Source organism: Antedon mediterranea, chromosome 11, assembly GCF_964355755.1.
Source record: "Antedon mediterranea chromosome 11, ecAntMedi1.1, whole genome shotgun sequence".
NCBI lineage: Eukaryota > Metazoa > Echinodermata > Crinoidea > Comatulida > Antedonidae > Antedon > Antedon mediterranea.
Window position 1 is genome coordinate 21362112 of NC_092680.1, and position 25095 is coordinate 21387206.

The 25095-nt window shown below is 35.9% G+C and overlaps 1 protein-coding gene and 1 long non-coding RNA gene across 2 annotated transcripts in view; both read right to left on the reverse strand.

Annotated features, from left to right (window-relative positions):
* Nucleotides 1-107: 107 nt before the first annotated feature.
* Nucleotides 108-6821, reverse strand: LOC140062649 (uncharacterized). Its single transcript, XM_072108951.1, has 12 exons — nt 6692-6821; nt 6240-6394; nt 5666-5903; nt 5087-5162; nt 4638-4700; nt 4249-4297; nt 2935-3818; nt 2465-2649; nt 1889-2031; nt 1495-1681; nt 894-1024; nt 108-520 (listed from the first exon to the last, which is right to left on the reverse strand). The coding sequence occupies exons 1-12, from the start codon at nt 6813-6815 to the stop codon at nt 407-409; spliced, it is 2349 nt and encodes a 782-aa protein (XP_071965052.1). The 5' UTR covers nt 6816-6821; the 3' UTR covers nt 108-406.
* Nucleotides 6822-7099: 278 nt separating this feature from the next.
* LOC140063168 (uncharacterized) overlaps nt 7100-25095 on the reverse strand; it is a 37722-nt gene continuing 19726 nt past the window's right edge. Inside the window, exons 3-4 of the long non-coding RNA XR_011847580.1 lie at nt 7743-7801; nt 7100-7327 (exon numbers count right to left, since the gene is read on the reverse strand). This is a non-coding gene — a long non-coding RNA (uncharacterized lncRNA). The remainder of the gene's footprint in view (nt 7328-7742; nt 7802-25095) is intronic.

Below are 25095 nucleotides of genomic sequence, written 5' to 3' on the forward strand. Positions count from 1 at the left end.
TTATATTATTCATTCATTTAATTCAATAAAATAAATGTAAATAAATTCATCTCGTAGGTATAACAAACATTTCTTTTTGTAAAAACGTTCTGCAAGTTCGTATATAATTTATTGGTGTTTACAAAAAGAAAATATATATATTATAATTACAGTATAATGATTCCTAAAATATTAGATGCATACCGTATTTATATTTGTGTGGTGATGATGACGAATTTTAATGTAGTCTAATGATGAGGACAGCGATGAAATTAAATACCTCTCCTCTGCTGCGTACGCAAATATTATATTGTTATGTTTGCGTGTGTTGAAACAAGGGTACCGTTTTATATAAATACAAAGAAACGATCTCTTCTTTAATGTATGAAATAAATTTAATCAATTTCTTAATGGCAAGAATGTCATGTTAGTATACATTAAGTGCGAAGTCATCAGATGTCCTCTTCATCATTGAAATAATGTGACCATCCTTAAAGGCGTTGCTCAGCCTCCTTTCCAATGTATACCCGAATGACGTCATCTGAAAAGGTAAAACGATATGGTAGTTCCACACTGGCCAATTTCTAAACATTACTGAACTTCATTACTTATAACAATATTAATAATAATATCTCACAAAAGGACGTACGCACAACGAAATTAAGTTGACCAATAACAAGAGACAGCTCTGAAGATCAAATCACTTGCGTTGCGCGTACGTTGCGTCCTAGTAGGAACCAAGCCCAGCGATGGATTAACCGTCGCTTGTGATTGGTCAACTCAAAATATTGTCAAACCGTTTTGTTTGTCTCTCTATCTTTTTTCATTGATGTAATTAGGGGAGGAGTGGTAGTCTCGTATTTTGTGACCCTGTGTTTCAATTCTGGTTTGGTGGAGTTCACCCCTACTATTACCTGTTCATATAATTCTTGATCCTCTGCACGTGACTGGTCTATGGTGTTTCCTATCTGGTTCTTTTCGGCAATATTCTTGTTCTTATCTGTTTTCAGAATTGGTGGTTTTGTAACAATTGTTACGATGTTGGCTATAAGAAAGAAAATATAATTAATAAAAATTGGTAACAAATCTGACAAATTTCACCCCGACATACATACTGTAAGGAGTGGTACACACAGGAAGAGTAAAAGTACAATTTTAATTAATTTACTCTTCCCTGGATCATCACAAAATACTGAAAGCTCTATTTTAACCGCTCACTTCATCGATGCACATTCTATAGTTTTTGTTTGCTGTTGGTGGAAGAATATTTAATCAACCAAATATACAGTGCCGATATCGGAACGGAAAACATGCTCTATTTAAAAATAAAATTCCTTTTGTCTACGTTAAGTAAGTCAACTTCTACTAGGCGAATTTGTTAGCGCGAATCAAAAGCGTCATTTTTTACGCATTCGTATTCATGTTTCCATCTTCCAAATTCCTCTCTACGCAAGCGTAAAAGCTGACACTTTAGATTCGCGCGAACAAATTCAAATAGTGGAAAATCGGCTTTACCTTGGCCGTAGTTCATGCTTGGACGAGGTTGTGATTTAATATTATTGTCTGTAGCTCTATGTTGGTTCCTCCTCAGCATACTTACTGCTTTTTTGGAGAGTATATTTTGAGGTGAAGAAACTGATCGTTTATACTGAAGATAATCTCTCTGCTTCATTTCTTCAGATTGTTTATGTAAATTATATTTCTAAAAGAAAAACGGTTTTATTTCAAAAAGTACATCGAGTGATACATAGAGGGGAATGGAAATAAATAATTATCACAACTTCACAAGGACATACGTAAATCAACTATTTTGACCAATCACAACACGGTGGATCAACCGAATTGTCACTTATGATTGCTTAACTTTGGTTTTCAAAAGCCAATGGTTGTTAACAAATATCGTACATACTTTTTGATGTGAACAATTATTGGCGGATTCTTCATACGATGAAGGCTCTCTCGTGAAAAGCATCTTACAATCTAGTCTGACATCCTTTGTCTTTTGGCATTCATTACATATTAGAGCTGAACAGTCAGTTGGCGCATCATCGGCTATGGAAACAGTGTGTATATTTGTTAACACGTTTTAAAAAAGGCAAATTTGCTATTTTTAATTCAAAATAAAACTAGGACTTATTAAAGCTTGGTTCCCACTTGAACGCAAAGCAAGGACATCAGCCCATCCTAAAGCTTGGTTCCCACTAGAAGGCAACTCAATGACGTAAGCACAAGATAATTAATTTGACCAACCACAACCGATAGATTATTCGAACTGACACTTGTTATTGGTCAACTCACTTGTGTTTCGCCTACTGCGTTGCGTCCTATAGTGGAAACCAAGCTTACAGTTTTGTTCAATTTGAATTGTGTGTGCAAGCAAATAAACACACACACATAATATACAAAAGACGCTTCAAACCACCAAATACGAATCATTTGGATAAAGTAATACCAGCATGTTAAAATAATGGTTCAGTTATTATACCTGCAGTATACTTGTTCATGCTATTCTCTGTGTTCCTAGAATGTGGAGATTGGTGATTAACGATTAAAGTCTGACGAGAACTGGTACCGGTTTTAGGACGGAGTACTCGACGTGAACTGTTACCGGTTTTAGGACGGTATGTACGTCTTGAACTGTTACCGGTGTCGACACGTTTCGAAACAACACTAACAAGTTAATAGTGACACAATACGTCAGGGTGAATATTTTGCAAAAATAACAAAACAGAAAAAAAAAGCATTTGAATAAGTTAAGCAAAGCAGTTATCGATAATGCTTGGTTCCTACTAGAGACGCAACACAACGACGCAATGCAACGTAAGTGATTTGACCACTCACAAGCGATGGATTTATTCGACTGTTGATTATCATTGATCCTTGCGTTGCGTCCGAGTGGGAACCTAACTTTAGAGCCGTCTCCTTTGATTTAGGCTTATTGCCTTTATTTCATACCTTATATCACCTTCTGGAAATGTCTGATGTATGTTGTTTTTAGATATCAAAATCTTGACCTTATTGTCTTTATTCTTCTCTTTCTCTTTGCCGGCGGCGGATCCCGCTCTCCTCTGCCAACATATCCGTTGCGGCATAGAGCTTTGTAAGCCATTCGGGGTCGATAATGGAACCTCATTCTCATAGGGTACAGGCGTCATTGACACTACAGTAGGGGTCTTGGTTTGGTGCCTAGAAACAGGCCTGGACAGTTGATCTGTGCTTGAAACTGGACTGGATACATCTCGATCAGTATTTTCAACGCAGACTTCTTTGACTCGACCATTATAACGAACATTTGATTCTTTTAATTTGATTTCAAGTTTTGGTTTAAATTCATCTAACTTAGTATCAGCATTCCCAGCATTTGGATTAGTATACATTGTGGAGCTAAGTTGGTAACCATGTTTGAATGTTTTATTCATGTTAACAACATTGATTTCCTTCGAACGTATGCTTCCATGGTTAGTTTGCAGTGGCTTTGTATTGTAGATGTCTGGTGATGGAGTAAGCCGACATTTAGGGGTGAATGATGGCCTCAGAATCGCCTTGAAATTTCTATTTTTTTCATCTGCAATTTCAACCGCAGCTAACATCGCTAGAGTTGCTTGAGGTTTTGGATACGTTTCCTGCGCTGTTTTACCCGTATCTGCTAATTTATTACGTGATTTCGAACATTGCCATTTCTGTCCCCTTAAGTGTTCTTCTCTATATGTCTGTGTTTTGCTTGCACGACAGGTTGCCGTTGTTTTCGGTCGCCGATATCGTTTCTCGTTACTTTTCGTGTTATTGTAATTTCTCGCTATTACGTTATTTACCGTTGTGGCATTTCCGATTGGTTTTGTCTAAAGAAAATAAAACATGACTATTGCGTTAAAAAGGAACCGGTAAATGAGCAACATCAAACTTTTGATGTCAGTTGCAAATGCAGAATATCTTATTAAAATATATTGTGTTTGTCGCTAGATATGTAATTTATTGTTTTTGTATTGATTGAATTATATTTATTTCATTTTATTGATTGATTGTATTGATTGTATGTTCATTCACATTATTCAGCAATATATATATTTTTGTTACATAGAATATTGCAGGGATCTTACAGAGAAAAGTAATTGTCTGTAGTATAGTCATAAGACCCATTGAAGAAAAAAAAATATCACAAGAAAAACATGAAATAAAGTTTTAAAGGTACAAAAAATATGTTGATTTGTTAATGTTGATATCATGATACACCAAACTTCTCAATTAATAAAAGATAATTAAAACACTTACCTTATTTCCTGTGGGTGGGCAGATTGCTGTCCTGGGTCTTCTATTGTCCCTTAAAAATAGCAAAAACAAAACATTTAAAAAACCAATTATTTTGTCATTTTAGCAATCACAAGCGATGGATTATTCAAACTGTCGCTTGTCTGGTGAACTCGCTTGCGTTGCGCGTATGTCCTTGCGTTGCGTCTCTAGTGGGAACCAAGCTTAACTTGGTTCAATGTTTAAATCGTTTAAAGTCTTTTTCGGCAAATCACTCCCTACACATCCTAACAGTCATTCATGGCATGCTCATGTTTTTCTGAGCGTGCGTAGAATGACCTTTCGACTCAACAGCTGCGCATTCGCGTTGTGAAAACGAAATGTCGGTATTGAATACACACATTGACACATACCTTTTGGTTTCACTGCCACTACTTAGAACTGCAAGCTCAAACGATAGTTTGTCGATGGGTTGCCTATAAATATTTAAGCAATAAACATTTTTAATACAAACCGGGTATTTTGAATAATAGACACAATGTATTTCAACTGCAGAAGAAGACTCTATTAAAGCTTGGTTCCAATTCCCGTTCCAATTAGAGACGCAACGCAACGTAAAAGATTTGACCAATCATAAGTGATGGATTATTCGAACAATGGCTTGTCATTGGTCAACTCGCTTGGGTTGCGCGTACGTCATTACGTCTCTAAGGGGACCTAACACAGTGTCCCTTTATTAGGGAAGGTTCTACTGTATTTTTAAACATTTTGATTTTAATTGTCAAAAAAATAATATCTAAATAACATTTTGGGAGAGATATATTAAAATGTTATAATCTTCACAAGATGATGGTATGCTTACTTGTTTAACATATGATTGCTGAACTTGACTAATCCCACCACAGCTGGCGTTTTTGGTCGCGGAGATTCTGGAACTTCTAATACAGAATGCATAATCAACATATAGTCAGTCATTTATTGAAATGATGAAACAATTTTCAAAACGATAGTATTTTAAAATGTAATAGACACATCATGTTCGAGATCCATGTCCAGAGAGGTTAATAAAATTACTACCAGCCGGCCATAGTGGTTGATGCAAATGAAAACATCCCATGGGTGAGCGAGAGTATTATGTTTTGGATGTTACATATATAACTTGTGTGTGTATATTTTAGTAGTACGCGTAACTGCTATATGAGCGCTCACTGACTAAACCTAGAGGCCACATAACTCAAGGGGCTCAGAGGATGATTACCCCCAGCGTTGGCGGGCCCATTGGGAGTGCTAAAGCATTTCTCCCTGCATTACTTAGTATAATGGCTAATGGACCTTGGATCCCGGGTTCAAATCCTGTTTTAGTCTCATGACAAAGTATACATTGATAGCCTATCTAAATCAAAACACGTTATAAAACACATTACAACTGGTAATTTACTACCTTGACTGGTGTCGTTATCAGTGGGTACACTTTGTTCTGGTTTCAATATCGATGTATGTTGAACGGTGGGCTTCTGCTTCAGGGTGTGATCACCGTTATTAACACTATGTTTTTTCTGCATGACGTCATCAAGCATGATGTTATAGATGGCGCTGTATTCATCCAACTGGTAATCATTTACTCGCTGTTTAATTTGGTTTACTGGCAATTTCAAATACCCGGACATTTTCTCTAAAACCTAAGAGAAAATACAAGTTAACGGACAATAAATATTCATGCTCTAATTGTTTATTCCAATCCGTATAAACAAAGTAAACAACAACAAGCAATATAAGGAGAAAAGTTACAATAATAATATGTAGCAGAAGATAGTTCTATAATCATTTTGGCACACATGACGTGTCATACGTATACTAACAGACACAAAACAAAATGGTGACTGGTGGCGCTCGTAAAGAAAAACTTTGTACGACATGAACAAGACAATTGGACAAGTTTGATTTCAAAAGGGATCCTAAATGATATTTGGAAAGATAAGTGTAGATGTATTGGAGCCTTAAAACAAATAAAACACCTTCAAACTTGTATTTTTGTCTTTTGGCAGCTGACGATATGATGTAAATAATTCTTTGCCACGATTAGTTATCCAAAGGTGCAATTCTATATCCAGAAGTGGTATTCGTCGTTCCGGGTTAGGCTCAATACATGACGTCAGAAGCTCTTGACAATCTTATGAAAACAAAAATTTATTTTAAAACATTGACCAAAAAAGAGAGAACATTAATACAATTCAAAACCACTGAGTTTAACAGTTTCAGATGTTGTTTTAATCGTGTCTTTTGTGAACGTTTTTACGCATATTCTTGTCTTGTCCTGTGTGGAAGTGGGCTTACTAAGGTCTTCTCATGTCTTTCCTCCTGGAAACATCTATAATGATCGTTCGCACAGAACTCTTTGTCATTTCTTTCCATCAATATGCCAGTTTTTGAAAAATTAAAAATGTACAAACAATTAGTGCTCGATTACCTGTACTGACGTGTTGTAAATCTGCGCCATGTCTGGGTCCTAGTCCAAACTGAATTTGCTGAAGTAAATTTAGTCGTTTGTTCTCACTGTGTGGAGTTGTAAATGGAAGGTGGCCAGTTACCATAGCATACATACATATTCCCCTAAAAGTAAATTAAGACATGAATTAATAAAAAAAAAATCGGAGACCACTTTGGAGACATAAAACAACTTATAAGTTTCTGATATGACAAAATGTGTAAATAATGTGCCTATCACCATTGGTGGTGTCAGGATTTGTCGCGAAGAGGACGCGCGCGTGCACGACAACGTAAAAATCAAATCAAACTCTCCTTCTGGTCGATAGGCCAAACCAGTATCGTCGTGTCAGAACACAAATGTACTATTGAATTTCATAAACTTATTTATTTAAATATTAACTTTAGTTTATCCAAGGAAAAGTGAAATTAATGGATGCCTATGAAATATAAAAAAACACTAAAACATCAAAATGAGTGTGTACTTACATACTCCATATATCAACCTCTGGTCCATAATTTTGGCCAGGTACAAACAGCTCAGGCGCAGCATAATCTGCCGACCCACAATGCGTTTCGAGTTTTTGTCCCCAATCATACGACGTGCTTAATCCAAAGTCTTAAACATAAAATAGGACTTGTATTTATAAATACATATTATACAGGATAAACAAATATCAGGTATATAGATATCTGTTTTACATATAGTCCTGTTTTTTAAAGCAACAGATTCCTAAAAAGACATTAAACGTAGGCTACTAGTAAAACTAAAAGAAAAAGAAAGATAGATATTTACAATATTTAAAAAGGAGTAAAATTAAAGGGATACATAGTATCACATTAGATAGCGACATGTAGAAGATATGAATATTAGTACACTATAACAATAACTACTTTGCGATATTAAACTGTTACATTCATTTATTTGTATATTTCAAATCAACTAGAAATAACAACCTCCAATAATCCACAGTGTTTTAATTACCGGTACTCATACTCCAGTGAATGATGACGAGAACAAAAAAAAAACATACCAACAATTTTGATATTCTTGTGTTTTGCATCCAACATTATGTTTTCCATCTTTAAATCTCTGAAAATGAATTGAAAATGTTAGATGATCGCATTTGAAAACAAATCTTATCTAATATTTTCATCATGGCCATCCCATATCAACATGAACATGGAACGTAGGGTTTCTTCTAGGTGACAAGATACTTAATTACACAAATTGACACACAAGAAAAGATCAAAAAGTTTTCAGCGGGACTCGGGAGATTGAATGTTATTGCTAATGATTTGATGACAATTCAACCTTCCAAATAATATCAAGTTTCAATAGAAAATCTGACTTGTTTAACACTAGGATTAATTACCAAATCCCCGCCTAACTGAGCGTTCTGATAAACGTTTAATATTGAATATGAGGATGGCATATAACGAGGATCCCACGTGAAAACACAATACTCGTATATCGTGTGTCGTTACGTAGATTACAGACGTATTGTGACGTAGCCTGGTGATTTAAGAACGATTAATAAACGAATTATCATCTTGTATTTTGGAGCATCTCAACCGAGGACACATCTCATTCAGGTTTTAGCGCAACTAGCCAAGGTCAAAGTTACATTTTGTATAGCTATACTTTTGCTCAGTTCTAAAGGAGACAGTACATATTTTCTCCTTCTAATCACACTATGCCGACCGTTAGTCTGAGTTCCAGAAAGGCGGAGTTAATTAATATTAGTAAAAAGATAAATATTTTGGGACATATGGCTACTACTGTGGCTGGCACTACTACTTGGGCTTGTATTTTCAAAAATTGAAACTTCGACTGGTGGACTAACCTAAAAAAGACAATAAATACAGACTTGGAATGGCAATGTTAAAATCGTATCTCGACAGTTCTCTGTGTGCAAGCGTACCACATTTTCCCTCTTAAAAGATTATGTTTATGCCTTATATGTACGTTTATGTGCAAACTCCATGATACTATCGACGTCTATGATAGTATTTAGGCCTATTAAATGTTAACATAATAATTACATGTTTCGTAATGTGTTATCAAAAGTACAGTGGCCTAAGAACTACCTGTCGCATCGTAATATTATCGGGAAAATTGAGATGTCAATCAACATGTCAATCAAAAAAATCCTTTAGATGTGAGAGATTATTTTTAAATTGACCATCAAATCAAATCAAATGATTGAAAGACTGACCAGCACTGTCATGACCTTGTCAGTGTGCTGAACGTCCAAAGAGTATTACGCCCTCTATCTTTCGAATGTCACATTCGTATCGCATTTATATACTATACTGTTTAAACTCTCAATTACACAAAGATGCAATATGAAAATAGTCACTTATTACAACTGACATTAACAATCCTACAAAAATATGATACAGAGTTAAAAATGTTGGTATTGTAACGACGTATGCGAGAAAAAAACCAAAGATTATGTTTTACTACTAATTACTATCAAAGTTAAAATTAAGCTCTGTCCACACTATCAAATTTTTTGTGCCAACAAAATGTGATGTGCCCATATATGGACATGATAATGTCATATCACTACCATATTTAAGCATATCACTACCATATTTGGCCACATCACACTTTTTTGTCAAACTAGTTTGATAGTGTAGACAGAGCTTTACATTTCAATCTGTTGAAATACAAGTAAAAAACACACCCACTATTTATATAAAAAATCATTCACAAATTACAAATCTGTCTCCAATTGGATGTACGCACATTAATAAGATGAACCAACAAATTACCTGTCAGCAGCAACCTGGGTTTATGGAACCAACGAATTACCTGTCAGCAACAACCTGGGTTTCACTAATATGTTTCTCTATTGTCACTTAATCACGTTGTTAATTGACAACTGTTTGTTTAGATGGAAGGATTTATGGCATGGCTGATTGATGACCAACATTAATTAGTTAAGAAAGAGAAACTGTGTGTGCATTTATATAAAATAAAAATGTCTACAGCGAATAAAAATAGATTGAGTCATGAGAAACAATCACGTGTTGTTCTGCTCACACATGTCCTAAATGTTAGTTTTATATTTGGCTTGTTTTATTCTGATCATATAATTTGGGTATTATTGATTGGCAAATTTGAGCTACGTTCACATTGAGCCCAGATTTCGATAAAAAAAACAAATAAACATCGTGAAAATAGCGTATAGTATTGCGTTCACACGTCATTGACTCGTACCGGATCCCGTACGGATTTGATCCAGTGCGCGGATTCGACGGAGTGGTGTATCTAAAAATAGTACGGACTTTTCATGGGTCACCGGACAGGATCAAGACTTGATGTGAACTATTACATGTCAATGATTTCACATAACAAGTACAAGTGCACTTATATACAGTACCTTGTAATTCTAAGAAACGAAAGAACGGAGCCTAACCTTGACATCTACAGGAATCCATAGCCTCAAGACCGGACTACTGCAATAGCATAATTACTTTAATCAATCGAAGAAATCTTACACACAACTAAAAACGGAAGTATAAACAAGCGGTTCTCTTTGCCCAGTCCCGTAACGAATGATCCTATCCTACTACTATCAAATAATCATTGAACATTCGTGTCTTTAAAATACAACAGTTACATTCCATCCATCAGCATCTTGTTGTTAGATTGCCTGGCTTGGACAATGTAGTTTAAATCAGAAAAACTCGAAGAAAAAAAACAAACATCGTTAAAACCACCGCGAAGTGTCAAGTGAAACCCGATATAAGACACCACCAACGGCTGAATCAAGTCTTTGGACAAACTTCGGACAAAATCAGCAAATGTCCAAACACCATGGGGTTAAAAATGACCACAATATTTGTACCACCACCAGTGTCACCAAGGGCAATATTAACAGTATGGCGACAAGATCGTTGGCCATGAAAAGTACAGTCATTGTATTAAGCTTGGTTTAAATATGTAGATACTTTCATTCAACAAGTCATCATAGTTTGGGACAGAGATGGGTGGTTACTGATTGCTTCTCGTTCATAATGGGATACATTTAAGAAGACAAATCAGCAGATATAGCTCCTCGAACTTTTCGTGTATGCGAGCAGTTGGAGTAGATCAGCGCCGAATTAGATCTTGCCGATTTTTTACACTAGTAATGCATACATTTTTAATTGTTGATTTTAAACTAAATATATGTTGGTAAACACATAGTTTTCTGTGTATTTACTATTTGTTGTTGGTTTAGGCACATCAATCGGTAAATCAACTCATGACGGCGAGGTCAGGGTCCACAAATTATTTTCTCTACCCCCTGAAATCAAATGGTAAACACACATGGCCTATCAATGACTCCATACACACCTTTTGCTTTAGGTCCCTGGGCTATCACGACTCAGCCTCGACCTACTACCTGCCTGTAACTTATTAAAATCATGTTTTGACCTGAGTTTGTATGTGATTATATGTCAAATTATTTGGTAACATTTTTAGCCAATATATCCGGTTTAATTACGGAGTTATAATTGAGAAATAGGTACACGTGGGAAAAAATATTCAGTATAATACTCACAATATATATATATTTGGCACCATTATTTAAAGGTCTGTCTCCACTATCAAACCAAAGGTGTATGTGTTTAAATATGGTAGTGATAAGCTCAAATATGCATGGTAGTGATATGACCTCATATTGTCCATATGGGCTACAAACCGTAAAAAACTTCATATGGTATATCTTCTAATTTCACTATATTTGTATTGCATGAATAATTTTGATATTTTTTTATGTTAGTCATGTACGATGTGAGTAAAGATGTATAACTTCTTGCGAGGACCCCAGAAATGTAATGTTCTGCATTGACCAACTAGCGTAGCTGTTTAGCCTTGTCTTTTATATTAGTTTTTTTTTAATTATATATGACAGAAATTGAATATAAAAAAATGAAGTTAAATGATTATGTGAAAATACTAATAACAATGACGTCATTAGTACTCCACTGAAGGTATCCATGATGATGGTGTAATCTACACTTTAATCAACAATGACGTCATTTATGATAGCGAGAACAAAACTATAACGGCGGGAGGCAGTGAAGGTTTATTATGTTAGCAGAACAGTCGCCAAGCACACCCATCTCCAGCTGAGTGCATGGGTTCCACACTGGTTGCACATACCTGTCGACTCTGCTAGTACAATGTGTGTGACCGAAGAAAATAATGCCGCGAACAATAATCAATTGCGTGTACTGTATATTGTTAGTAAAGCTCTGTCTATACTATCAAGCTTTATGTGACAATGTGATGTACCCATATGAACACGATGATGTCATATCACTACCATATTTAAGCATATTACTACCATATTTAGGTACGTCACATTTGTTTGTCAAACTAGTTTGATAGTGTAGACAGAGCTTAAGTTACAAACCACCTCACATAGGAATATTATTCAATTCAAGATTGCCAGAAGAAAAGCATTAATATAAGTCAATCAAAGACCCAACGTAACCACCGTGGAGTTCTACACAAACTATAAAAAAAAATAACATACGTCGTTTTATTTTCGGCCACCAAAAAACGAGACCTACATTAGCTACACGCAAACCAACCAGAGCACCTCTTTCAAAGTTATAATTGGAACAGCGATTCGCGTGGGAGATCCCCACAGACTGTTAATTCAATACTCAATCCCATCTCGCCTGTCTAGTGTACAGATAATAAAAGTAAAGACTTTGATAAATTGCGCCCTTTTGGCCCTTAAAGTAACTACTACACCAGGTTTGTGCGGCGTATGCCAGCTCTGTGGATATTGTATAGTAAAAATGTACACACTGTGTGTAACGAAACAGACGAGGGTTGTGACAACGACGATGATGATGATGACACAAGACTATACGATGCATCCATAATTATTGGTGCCATTGATGACAAAGACGACGACGGTATGATGGCATCCATTACGACTGTGGGGCATCCATGACGAGATTGGTGCCATACAATGACGACGACGGTATAATGTATGATGACATCCGCTACGAAGGTGAGGAAACCATGACGATAGTGCCATTAATTGCGACGACGTGTGACGGTATGATGATATTCACTATACGGTAAGGCATCCATGAAAAGGGTGATGACGATAACGGTATTCGTGGCGACCGTGGTTAAATCCATGATAAATATGCATTTTATAGGCATCGATCATTTATCATCGTCGTCAATCAAAATAATTAGACTAAGTTCGAATCCAGTAACCTGGTTTCGTCGGCTGAATTTAATTGTTGACAACACAATATGCGAATCTCTTTGCCACACAATGTGAAATTTCAATAGATTTGAATAGTTTTGGTAAAATAGCAACAGACCAACTTGAAGCAGCAATAAATTATCTAATTTGTTTTGACATAGTTTTGTACATCTTGTTAATGGCTTGTAAATTAGGACAGGTATGGGTAAAAATGTGTCTTGGCTGTTTCCGGCCTCTGCTGTCGGCTGGTGGTCATTGTTTGATAATAAATTACATAATTACACCCATTCATCATAATAAAAGTGGTGCACATAATAAATGTGTTAAATGTTACATATGGGAAGATATCTGTGACTGTCTATTTCCGAAAAGCGTGGTTCCCGCTAGCGACGTAACGTGACGCAACGACGTATCGACGCAAAGTGCTGTATCACAAGTGGGAACCGACGACGCAACAGTGCTGCAAACACCGTAGGTTTGATTTCACGCAGGCGGGGGCAAACACAATTATTAAAAGGGCATTTTCTTACGTTGCGTAGGTTGTGTTACGTTGCGTCGCTAGTGAGAATCACGCTAAACGTGAAATACGAACACATTAGCTGTTGACATTTTTATGGCAAAAATCTATAAATAGAAAAGGTAATTATTAACACAACTTGTTAAAAACATTTCTCGGAAACATTATATGAATACATTATATATGAATAATGTTACACATACTGTCAATCGTCAAATCACCTGTTTAGATTTTTCCCGTACATGCTTTCAGTGTGACGATGATAAACCTTGAAATGATATCGTACCGACCGAAACCTTACGTTATTATTCTCCCGATTACAGTTCGAAACCGTATCAATAGACAACGTCTGTGTTTTAGAATAGTTATGGCTTATATTTACGCTAAATACAATCCCTTAAAACCCCTTGAACGCATTCATTCTATACCGCGCAGTTATCACCTCTCTTCCTGTTTGGTTTCAATACAATTGTAATCGGTTTTACAGCTTGAATTAATTATTATTTCCTCCTTCTAGTCTATTTCATAATAAACATCCGATTGATTAGATAGTTCAATAAATTATGGAATACTTTAAGTACACTAGCTTAAGTTTGGTTTCCAATGGGACGCGACTCATGCAATATTGATCAAACAAATCCAACGGATTAGCCATCACTTGTGATTGGTCAAATGACTTGCGTTGCGCGCACGAATTGCCTTATATACATCCTATACAACGTTAGGTGTAAATGTACAAAGGTGTAAAAGTAAAAATACGCATACTAAGCACTCACACGTATGACGTAAGGCTGGCGTACTACCTGTGAACTACGCCACGTCCTTGATGTTACGTAAAGCTACATGACATTAGGCTCTGTCTGTACTATCAAACCTTACGGTGACAAAAACAATGGATGTACCCATGGGCATGATCATGTCATATCACTACCATGTTTGAGCATATCACTACCATATTTAGGCACATATAACTTTTTTTTTATCAAACTAGTTTGATAGTGTAGACTGAGCTTTAGTTCCACCTGGTGTAATCTAGACCATAATTAGGCAGGCTAAACTCATATTATGTGAAGGCTACTGTGCTGGACTTGAACCCTGAGCTTTTAAGTAAGTGCTAACTTGTCCGGAAATCTATTAATTCTGATGGGAATAATATGACGTCTGCAATAATTGATCAACAAGTGTTTTATTTTTTACAGGGTGTATATATATTTTATATATTTTATTTCAGTATCTTTTATTCATCAAGTATATACATAAAACAATTCATGGCAGTATAAACTGAATTGCGAACTAAGTAGTTAAAAACATTATACAAAATATACAGAATTAAACAAAATGAGTATATAGGTCATTGGTCAATTTTCGTACAGTCATGTTTACAATACAGACTATAGTCTACCTTTGAAATAGAGTAAACTATTAGAGTAGGAGTGGCCTAAGCCTGTGGATATGGAAGGCAGGAACCTCAAAATCGGTACAAAGACACCGCCAATACTTTGAAGGGTACAGTACGTTAAAAATACGCGAATGTCTCCTTTAACTCGTTCTTGGTAGGATCACACGTAACCGCAAGATACGGATGAAATACGCTGCACGAGCGCACGTAATAATAGTTTATGCACAATCTAGCAAAAATAATAGTAACACAAAATAGTGCATTAGCTAAATAAAGCAAGCCCATCTGTAGGCGTATTATTCACACAAAATCCTATTGCATATCCTTAGAGCATTTCACATGCAGTTAAAGAAAAAAAAGATTTATTTTGACGTTTCCTGGGCTACCTGCCAGAAAAGTTCAAGCCTGAATTGAAGAAGAATGCAAGTATAGTTTATCTATTGATGAATGCTTATCGCACACGCCGGGCACGCGAGTGTCCTCACCGGAAACGGATACGACGGGAAGCCTCATGGGCGTACATCCGAGGTCGCGACTACATTTCGCAAACACCTCTTTTAGTGAGTTCTGTACGAGATTGATAACACAGGTAAAAAAAAACCAGTTTCTTGGTAAGATGTAATTAAGAAAAATATAAAACTTGAATTGATTATATGAGGTGCCTAAATATACTATCAAAGACAAGCAATACATTTAATTTATGGCCTACAAGCGGCTGACATAACATGGTGGTGCTTCAAAAGATAATTGCACCACCCTCGGACATTAATGGTAGAATAGGCTTATTTAAAGATCAGGAAATACTATGCCAGTTATAATTCATTCGAAAACTTTGTATTAGGAAAAAAATATGAATATTGTCGATGTGAAGGTGATAAGGACGAACGTGTTGTGAGGAATTCTTCATTAGGTGATAAATAATGTTTGGCGCCCTCATGGTAAAAGTTTTGGTATTTATAATATTAAATAATGTATACATTTATATAAAATCAATATACAAACTATACCATTGAACGTGATGAACAAAAACTAAATTCTCGATCAAACACTGATTTAAGTCTATCCCGTCAGTACAATCAACATAATAGGCGGATACACTAGAAACGTCTACAATGCAACAGATGGGACATTTAGGTTCAGATTCTAATTTTGTCACCCTCTATTTCAAAACCGTCTTGTTATTTTCCTAAAATATGTTTAGGGTGGTCGTTAGGAACAGGCTAGGAGTAGGAGAATGTGTTATGTTTGGGTATGTACGTACAAGCTATCTTAGTTTAAGGCGGTCGTGTTGGGGGTACATTGAAACAGTGGAGTAATGTGTTATGTTAAGTTGATATTAAGCCTACGTACACGCTATCTTAGTTTAGGGTGGTCGTGTTGGGGGTACATTGAAACAGTGGAGTAATGTGTTATGTTTGGGTATGTACGTACAAGCTATCTTAGTTTAAGGCGGTCGTGTTGGGGGTACATTGAAACAGTGGAGTAATGTGTTATGTTAAGTTGATATTAAGCCTACGTACACGCTATCTTAGTTTAGGGTGGTCGTGTTGGGGGTACATTGAAACAGTGGAGTAATGTGTTATGTTAAGTTGATATTAAGCCTACGTACAAGCAATCTTAGTTTAAGGTGGTCGTGTTGGGGGTACATTGAAACAGTGGAGTAATGTGTTATGTTAAGTTGATATTAAGCCTACGTACAAGCAATCTTAGTTTAAGGTGGTCGTGTTGGGGGTACATTGAAACAGTGGAGTAATGTGTTATGTTAAGTTGATATTAAGCCTACGTACAAGCAATCTTAGTTTAAGGTGGTCGTGTTGGGGGTACATTGAAACAGTGGAGTAATGTGTTATGTTAAGTTGATATTAAGCCTACGTACACGCTATCTTAGTTTAGGGTGGTCGTGTTGGGGGTACATTGAAACAGTGGAGTAATGTGTTATGTTAAGTTGATATTAAGCCTACGTACACGCTATCTTAGTTTAGGGTGGTCGTGTTGGGAGTACTTTAAAGAAGTTGTGTAATGTGTTATGTAAAGATATTTCATAAAGTGTTTGCATCAAGGAAGTGTTACGGGAATTCAAGAATACCTATCCCAAGTTTACCTCTTATCGTATACCCAGGTCTTGTGTATCGTAACCACAAATTCATCAATCAAAATAACAAACAAGTTTACAATAAAACACAATATTACAATCAAAGTGACCACCAATATCCGCATATTCGACAATCCCTTTCCGGTTGTTGATACACGAACACAGAGTTCTTTGCCAAGGATAAGGTATACCATCTTTCACTACGTTCTAGTTGTTGTCCCTTGATAATAATTATTCCTGTGTTGTTTTCATCATTTTTTGGGTTGCCCTGACCAGTACTCTGTTATGGATTAAGTAGTAGGACTGTGATCGTCTATGCGACAAAATAGGGGTGTTCAGACGTACATCGTAAGGCTGCCTACGCCTTTGCATGTAAACTAGGTAGTGGCGTTATTAAAGCCTGGTTCCCTTTTAGGACGTAAGGCAAGGACGTAGACGCAATGCAAGCGAGTTGACCAATCACACACGACTGTTCGTATAATCCATCACTTGAGATTGGTCAAATCACTTTACGTTGCGTTACGTCCTTGCGTTGCGTCCTAGTGGAAACCAAGCTTAACGCTCACTACGCTCATTGGCGACTTAAAGTTGCCTACTTCAAAATCGTTATTTAAATTTTCTCACATTAGTGATGATGATGAACATTCGGATGTGGCCATATTGATAAATTTCAAATATTTGGTTATTTTGAATTGTCTCCCGTAGAGTGAACACTTACGATATCGTTTGTCAGTAGCCAGAAGGAACAAATTCAAACGTAAACCTAAATATTAGTTGACCTTAAACGCCTGGGTCGAGTGCCCAGCACGATAAGTATTCTGAAATATACCAGACTGATTTTATATGCAAAATCATCTATCTAGAAAAACAAACAGTCTCGTTAGCTTCTCATACCTGGCCTAGGAAAATAGATAACATTCAAAATACGACTCGTCCTCCCGTCGCGTGACCCGGCAATTCGGCCTTGAATCTTCACTTTACCCTGAAATGCGGGCTAAATATTTAGAAGTATCGGCGTCGTAACACTGTTGCTGTTGCTTCGTATGTCATTACTAATAATGTGTTATTCATAAAGAAATATGCGATATTAAATCACCTTTATTAATATCACTACAGCTGATGAACTAAATGGAACCGATTGTAGGTACCGATAATGAGACTAACGAGTGGTTTGCGGTATTATTTGATTGAACCCATGACCTGCCTAATAATGATGCCTCGATAGCATAAGAAACGAACATACAGAGTGGAGTATGAACAAGAAATATTGTCAGTATCAGTATTATTTTGAAAAACTGCTCAATATGGAATCACTGTCTATCTATATTTCCCTTTTCTCATCACTATTCTGTATTTTTTTTCATTTCATTTCATTTCATTTAATTCAATATCATCATCGCAGCCTTAGCTGAATTACAAAGATATTTACATTTTCTCAATATTAAAATTTGTATAAAAGTATAAAACCAATGAATATATATAAAAAAGGAGGCAATTTACACAAGAAATACAATACAGGAACATTCAAAAAGTTTAGCTTAAAATATTAAAATAGAAAAAAAACACCTAAAAGCACCAATAAGAATATACATATACACACACTAGTACATACTAGTACATACATATACACACACTAGTACATACTAGTACATACATATACACACACTAGTACATACTAGTACATACATATACACACACTAGTATCTAATCAGTATTAACCCGTGATTCATGTTATGAAGAAATAATGGTAATGATGATGATGATAATGATGATGACGTTGATTGCGTTGATGACGTCGAAAATGATGATGATATTATTGTTGATGACAATAATGATGATGACAATAATGATGATGATGATGGTGATGATGATGATGATAATGATGACGTACCACGTCTTCTTCAAGAGCTACAAATAATTTATGTTTTATGTAATTATCTCGTGATCTATATTTTAGATTGCTGAAATTCAGAGCACGTTTTGAAATGTATCATTATTTATAATTATGTACAATAACTTTCGTACAGACCACGTGATAATTGAAAACGAGCTGTCGTCTAACATAAGCTTATTTTAATATAATACATAGATATAATAATATAGTTGCATGGTTGTACAAAATACAGCCGCTTAACAGTTATACAATCATAATGTCACCAAGTTCATCGTCGATTCATTCCATCTCATCCATCCCATAATTTACACTAAACGCATTGTATCATTAACATATAGTTATAATTATTGATCATCGGAATAAATCAACCTTAATTCACTACTGGTTTTTAGCTTTTTGAGCCCTATAGTCAATTACCAATAAAAAAAAAACTATTACTTTAGTCGGTACAAAAAAAGATCCACGTCATCTTTTAAAAATTAAATTGCATCGCTTGAGGGCAATATGACGTCACAATAATTTAACTACCGTACCTGTACATTTTATCTTGTACAAAAATGACGACATTTGATATGAAAAACTGTCTTCAATTAGGAATTAATTGGTAACCTTGTAAAGGTAGTATTAGATTAAATTGTATTACTAGAAAATGGAATAAAAATGTCGCTGATACTCAACCCCCTGCGCGTTTGCAATTTATAGTGTGAAAGGTTATTAATTATCTTAGGTGGGTGTTCAGACGCTAATTATCGTTTAATGTCATCTGTATTTACAACGGGTGAAAACATTTGCTATGAATCAAAGGAATTAACATAGCTAAACGTACAGTGCGTACGGACTCTAAATATGTAAATGATATTACTGTATAAAATGGTCCTATTACAAAAAAGTCACCTATACAAAAAGTCAGAAAATAAAAGGTAAATAAGTCAAATCAGGCTCAACATGAAATAGGATTGAGTTTTTAGCCACCAGCTCAAATGGAAAGTCGTGGTAGCCTACAAAAAACATGCTGTAAATAAAGGAAAGTCGCAAGCGTACTAATAGTAAAACCTGCTCAGAAAGAGAACATGTTATGCTCACTGGTAGCGTTCCATATTCTATAATCATTCTATCTTGTTAATTGTGACGTATTTATACTTAAAGGTATTTTCATTTACTGCTATATGTATTTCATTAGGGTTCGTTTTTAATACTCTAATCCCAGAAATGTCCTGTTGCTAATCAAATCAGTCACGTGTTATCATTGGTGTCAATAAATGGCGCTAGCAACTGTTTCTGTTTACACGACACATATAATCGTTATACGACGCTCGAAGCGTGATACATTGTCGTGTGAACGCGAGGTTCTCACCCTCCCGTCGACACACCATGGCGTAAGTGTGTTGCTTTAGTTTCCATCCGGAGGGATATTTTAACCAAATATATTATTAGTTTCACGTCGCGCGGGCCTAATATCGAAAGCTATCTTGTCGCAGACTGTGTGGTCCCGTGGGTGAGTCATAGTATGGTGAGAAGATCAGGTAAATGTTGCTAAAGATATCATTATCATTTTAATACTCATCGATTCTATCCGATTGCCGGCGGCAAATTAACTCGGATTTGTACTTTCTAAACATTCTGAAAGCTGATTCGCCAAAGTTGTTATGACAACAAACGTCTATGTATACCCAAAGGTTGATTTTTTTACATTATTGATAATTACTTGATAATGAAGATATATCGTTTGACTGACAGTATCACGTGACTATGTTTAATTAATAAGCATAGATAAGTATCTTGTTAAGTAGGTCATCCATGATAGGTGCTTGTTATGAAGACATAAAAAATAAAAAATAAATGTACGGTAACAATCGTTGTATAGTTGCTATGGTGACAATACGCACGGCCTGATATCAAATTTAACAGAAGAAAAGTGCGCATGTGTATTAAACAGTGTCCAGTAACATTATGATATTAATTATCTTTATAATGTTTGTTTCGAATATACTTGAATTGTTGAAATTTCGTGTTTGTCGTTCTATTTGGTATAATGTATATTTTTAATGGCCTACATTGTCGACAACCCCTCTGGCGTGTATTTGGCCGTCCAACAGCGAATGCCTTCCTCCCGTCACCAATTTATGTATTGGTATTCATGATGGGTTAGATTAAAATGGGTGTTTTTCTATACAGTACAAATGTATTAATGGCTCAGATCTTGTCAATCAGTGAGACCAAATACCTGCTCAATTGTGACTTTTATGACGATAATTAGACAACTATAGGCCACCCATGTATCCAGGAACCCACACTGTGACGAAATACACATCAACGTGGCAGCCAAACAAACACCATCCAACACTAGAAAAACATAACCAAATACACGTGAAAGAAATCATCTTGTAAAGGGTGAGAGCCCGCGAAGATCTTACAACAAGACGATGCCTAATAAATACCCTATGGGATGCAGAATACGGGATAGAAATCGAAAACTACTCTGAAGCCGACATGACAGGATGATTTCTCACACGGAAAAAATCTACAAACACCAAATCGGAGACAAAATATAATTATACAACGTGCAAATAACATATGTACAATTAAACACCCAATGGGTGGGAGATATAACAGAATGATGCCCCAAATGTACAAATAATCTACAAGCACTCAATTGGAGAAAGATATAACAAGATAATGCCCCAACGGGAAAGTAACATACAAATAACCTGCAATGAGAGGAAGTCCTAGCGAGACAGTCAACCAGTGAGAGGCAGATAGCAGCGTGTGTGTATGTTCATCAACAGTCACCTGCATACTAATTACCAGCCCCTCCTGAAACAAATTAAGTATACGTAACCCATGTGGTATCCGATGACTCTTTAGTATAATTTACAACAGCTTCATGGCTTCATGTTTCCAACAATTAATGAAATCATTAACTTAATTGATTAACTCAAGTACACAACAGTAAAATAGCTGCGCTCAACCAATCACCACTTTCGAACACTTGTAAAATTTAAAAAAGAGAAGCCACGTGACAAATGTTACAAGTTAACTAATCATGTTATGTGTTGGTTCGCAACCAAAGGATGTATGCGCAACGCACGTAAAAACCCAAGCGAGCTACAGTGTTGATTTATCACTCAAATTACTTGCGTTGTACGTATGTTCTTGTAAATATACATAATTTTTAAAAATAAATAAAATGGTGGATTATTCTGTTCACACTCATGCATGCAAAACGAGAATTCAAACAATAAATTGTTATATTATAAGTAATTAATTTAAAGAATAGTGTTGATATCGTTTCAATAAGCCTTCAAAAAGCATTTTCTAACATATTGCAACTAAAGTGATAAATAATACTGTATTCAATGTAGCTGGTATGTTTTGTAAAATACGTTGTTTATTATATAGACTTTATAGCCTGTAAATACCTCCATTACTATATTAGGACAAAAATGCTGCGTTTGACGAGCGACGGACCTCCGCAGGAAGATAAGTAATAGCAAAATATGACCCTAAAAACAAACCGAAAGTTTTACGGTTGCTTCCTTTCGTGCCGCGATCTCATTTCGATTTTGATAAGTGGAACTTAGGCCTAATATGCAACGCGAGAAGTGTGCTCTGTTTTCACACCATGGTATGTTGATAGAGAAGTGTCTCCGTAACTGGACAGACTTCAACCAATTTCGAAAACAATTGTGTCGTAATTTGCAACTGCACTTGTCAAACTGGGCTAGGCCAGCCCTCCCTTTATGACACACGGGGTAGTTTATTAGCCGCTTGCTCGCCAGGTATTATTTTTCTCGTCTAAATTTTTGGGAACAAATTCGATTAGCGAAAAGATGAGCGCAAATATGACACGAACGACCCTAACGGTTTAAGTTAACAACTAAATATACTTGGTGAATGTTTGTTTGAGGCTTTTTCAACTGGGTGACCCGTGGCCTAGAAGGGTGCGGTAGAGGAACAGGCACGCGAGGTGTATGTGTAAGGCGATACCATCCCGTGATCAGATCCATCAGCCACTCTCCTAATGGAATGGCTTTTAAGATTAGGCCCACTTGAAACCATAATCAACATTCCGCACGAGTCTATTACCTCAGCGGCACACGACGCACCTGTCATTATTTTCGGGACCCTATCTACCCTCCACAGAGGTGTTATTATACATCACTGTTTACTCAAGAGGTTACATTCCCCAAAAAATCCGGCTTGCTGTACCTCTTTTCCATATTTGGGCATAAGATGAGAAACATCCATGAATCAGATTAAGAATCAAAGTATTATAAGGTTGAGCGTATTATTGATTGTTTGTGTGTCTACATGCGCGTTTTGTAGGCCTAACATAAATTAAAGAAAATAGTTTTAAAAAATTTTTATAGGAGGAGAACTCAGAAACGTTAAATTCGAATATGATAACTCGCTTGGAAAACCAGGTTTCAAATGTGTTTACCAGTATTGAATAAAACTGAATGAAATCTTTATAATAAACATGAATAAATGCTGGTCTATACAAAGGTTTACTGTATCAACCAACCAGAATAAAAAAATACATTAAATACAAAATGTTATTTTATAATTGGTTTATAATTGGTTTTGGAAAAAGGTACAAAGCAACTGAGCATTAGCTTTTACAAGTTCAACGCATAGTTTCGGCAAATACAATGCAATTAATATAATTATAATGTTAACAATGTTGTTTTAATGTTCATTTATGTTTTTAAATAAATCAATAACGTTATTTCCTTTGATTTGTATGTGAGGTACGGTACGTTCCCTTAAAAGGTAAGCATCTCCAAAGATACCAAGGGACCGGAATTAAGTGTAACTAGACCCGTCAATTTTCTGGTATGCTACAAACAAACTGAAAATATACAACAATAAGGAAGTACACAGAATAGCTTTGACAGCTTTAAGAGTTACAAATGATGCCATATATAAATGGGTTCACCAAGACACGTGTAACAAGAAAAATAATATACAATTCCGATACGGGTGATACGCGTGCTTGGAAGATTGTCCAATTTATAGGGTTGACCCACGATAGGAACATAGGTAGCCTAAAACAGGAAAACTAAGTCCTAGAAAGTGGGGTGATTTTCAGTGATGCTAAAATCTTAAAAACAACATTTTATTTTGTAACGGAGGCTCATTCAAAGGCAGTTTTTTGATCAAAAATATAATACAAAGCAAAGGTAGGGCTTCATTTTCGAGTTACAATCATTTCCCTTGAATTGAAATTGAATGACAATCTATGTACAAGAAAGCAACCGAATGCCTTTAACCGAGTATAACCGAGCATAACCAAGTACAACCGAGTATAACCGAGTGTACTGATCATGGTTATGTGGAAAGAATGTTGTAAAGTTGAGAAACTTTTGATTGCAAGATGACTCAGTGGAGGAATGAAATGAAAGCGTGCGGCGCAATAGGTGAGCAATGCAACAGTGATTGATATGAAAAGAAAAGTTTATTTTCACTAAGTCAATTAACGTTCACAATTTTTTTGATGATCGCTTGGGTAGAATTACTTTGACAGGAGTCACGTGTAACAGGTATAACTATGTCATAATACACTAACTAAATTATGTGTGCACCTTTCGATTTGTGAATGCGGTGTACCTAATTTGGCCCCTCGCATGCGAGTGCAATACCAATTTTGGGAATCTTGACGAGTTTCTTTATGTACTAGACATTTTCTGGTGTTAATTTGTGAATGGTCCATGTATTGTAACATTTTTGGCTTTGCAATTAGTGTTATCTATTTAATATATCCCACACTGAATTTCATAAATGTCCTTAAAATCGAAATGTAAAACCTAGCAGAATAGGATTTACACAGAAGTGCATTTCATCCTGTATCGTAATTATTTCACTTTTACCTAAACCTAGGCTCTAATACTTTACTGGGGAACATATAGGTTTCTCTTGAATATCATCAATACGGCTTGGTTACCACAAGGACGCAACGCAAGTACGTAAACGCAGCGCAATTAATTTGACCAATCACGACATTTGGATCATGCGAACTGTAGCCTGTGATTGGTCAACTTAATTGCGCTGGGCCTACGTACGTATAAGTCGTTGCGTTAGGTCCAAGTGGATTCCAAGCTCAAGAAAGGGATAAACTAATGGACGTGTTTAGATTATGATGAGGATATCCACCATACTGGAATAGGGTCCTAACAAAACAAAAATACAATTTTACAACATTAATACCCAAACCTTAGGCCTATAGCACCAATGGGAATCTGAGGTGTG